Consider the following 2,500-nt stretch of genomic DNA (forward strand, 5'->3'; position numbering starts at 1 on the left):
TAAGTTGAGATATCTTGCCTTTCTCTCATAAAGTAGTATATGCAGAATCAAAGGATCCTATGTATTCTTAATTTTGCACTGAAGAAAATATTAACTCTGTTAATACTTCATATATATAGTCTTAGAAAAACAGAGAATGTTGGTTAATCTTTATTTCTTATGTGCTGTTTATGGTAAAGTGGAAAAATAGATAAAAATGTGAATTAGTGAGATATTTATGTTTGTATCTTCTTTTTTCTATGTATAACAGCTAAGCAGCCAAGAACTTTTAATGTCAGCTCCACCAGAAGAGGATAAATGTGTGACAGAATTCCAGGCAGATGACCCAGAGATAGTTGCAATGCAGCAGAGGATGGCTGTGTTGTATCTGCAGCAAAAGGAAAAAGGAGGAATAATAGACTTAGAGGAGGAAAAAAATAGGTTCCTTGTTTCTTCTAATAGGGTAAGCCAATATTTTTTTTATTGTCTTCACTGGGGGGGTCTTGGTATATGCAATTAATTAAATGATTGGTTATGCAAAAATATGAGTAGTGCCCTAATAATGCCAAACATTAATAAAGAATAACATGAGGATAATTTTGGTTCTTGTCAAAGAATAAATGTTAGGGTAATTTAGGTTCTTGATCTTTTTATCTCATGTGAAACTACTACTAAATCATTTTGAATGTACTTTCTGAAGGTTGACTCATGTGAAGGACTAGAAGAGAGCGCTGAAAGTGAAGGAGGAAGTAATCCAGTACGAGATGTACACTATGAAGCACAGCAGGGTAGTGTTTCCCATGTGCCAACAGCTGGTCGAAGAGGAGGTAGGCCGACGGTCCACAGATCACACGTTCCAAAATCCCACGGGGGACATGGTCATCAGTATTGGAGGAGTGCGGACCAAGGTGATATAAGGCACTGGCAAGGTAATCGTGGAAGTCGAGGAGGAAGTGGTGGTAGAGGCAGAAGTGGAAATGCACGTTCAGCTTATCCAAATCATAGAATTATTGCAGAATCACATCATTTTAATACATCTGAATATAAATCAGCCCATATTGAAAATGCTTGTCCTACAAAGGGACATCAAGGTAAACGTGATCAAAGCATATATCAAAATGGCAGTTCCAACACTGCTTTAGACAATCATGCAGAGAGCGCTGAAATTGGAAACAACACTGGAGGTGGAGTTCGAAGGGGCCCCAAAAATCCAGGAAATCGACAGAGATATGGCTCAGGTCGTGGAAGGGGACGTGGACCTCCCCCAGGTTTTGCCCCACCAAGTATCCGTCACTCAGATCAAGACTGGAGTTGACGATTGTGGCTTGCAGGGTCACTTCCACCCTGTTTCTCTTTTACTCTTTGGCTTCTTGTCATTGTATTAAACATACTCATTGTAACTTCTTTAAACTTCAAGTATTTTTCTTATTTACCTTGCAAACAGAATGAATGTTGTAGACATAGTTTCAATAGTATCTTTGTGCTTCTACCTTCTATACCATTGAGTCAATGTGCAAAATGTTTGTATGTCACGCATGTCTTTATTCCATTACTTTTACCTGATTTTATTTATAAGAAGATCTTGAAGAGCATTATCTTTAAAATTCCACCAAAAAAGTTGTACAGAACTAGAAATGTTAAAGTCGTAAATTTTCTAGTGTTGCATCTTTGACAGAAAATGATGATCACCTGTAAATTGCCAAAGGATTAGAGAGCATTCCATTGTTACTTGTATTCTAAGAAGTGTTCTCAGTGAAAGTCTATTTCACTAAGATGGTGCACACAATGTTGATATTGGTATCATTTTAGATTCGTTCCAACACAACTAAATTCATTTTTTCTTAAAAGGTTGTTTTTTGTGGAAGCTTATGATTAACTTGCACAAAGTGGGTTCTTTTTTGTTAAAAAGTTGTTTACTTTTCTGCCTAGGAAAATGGTAGATAATGGATTTAGGAGACTCGGGCAAGATGGTCTAAGATAAGATTGAAACTGTGAGATAATCACCTTACCCCACTGTAGAATTTTTTATATGTATAGTTGTACACACACACACACACACACACACACACACACACACACACACACACACACACACACACACACACACACACACACACACACACACACACACACACTCACACACACACACTCATTCATACACTCACACTCACGCACTCACAGTCACATTCACATTCACATTCACAAACATGCACGCGGGCGGGCATGCACAGTAAATCACAAACATGCACATAAACAAACTCAGGGCCACAGGCGAACCCACTCACACAAACGAAGAAACACGCACATTAACGAGGGCACATGTACATAAACAAACTCATGCACACACATATGAGCACAGACACACATGTAAACTTAAACACACACACACACACACACACACACACACACACACACACACACACACACACACACACACACACACACACACACACACACACACACACACACACACACACACAGAAACACAAACACACACACATACACATACACATACACACAC

General features: G+C 38.6%; 1 protein-coding gene across 2 annotated transcripts in view; it reads left to right on the forward strand.

Annotated features, from left to right (window-relative positions):
• LOC113826145 (E3 ubiquitin-protein ligase RNF25) overlaps positions 1 to 2,500 on the forward strand; it is a 20,370-nt gene that overhangs the window by 17,245 nt on the left and 625 nt on the right. For both annotated transcript variants that reach the window (XM_027379016.2, XM_070132568.1), the window contains exons 7-8: positions 251 to 442; positions 680 to 2,500. The exon at positions 680 to 2,500 is cut by the window's right edge and continues 625 nt beyond it. In XM_027379016.2, coding sequence (XP_027234817.2) covers positions 251 to 442; positions 680 to 1,294 — 807 coding nt within the window. In that variant the 3' untranslated portion in view covers positions 1,295 to 2,500. The remainder of the gene's footprint in view (positions 1 to 250; positions 443 to 679) is intronic.

This window comes from Penaeus vannamei, chromosome 18 (genome assembly GCF_042767895.1).
Source record: "Penaeus vannamei isolate JL-2024 chromosome 18, ASM4276789v1, whole genome shotgun sequence".
In the NCBI taxonomy this organism is placed as follows: domain Eukaryota; kingdom Metazoa; phylum Arthropoda; class Malacostraca; order Decapoda; family Penaeidae; genus Penaeus; species Penaeus vannamei.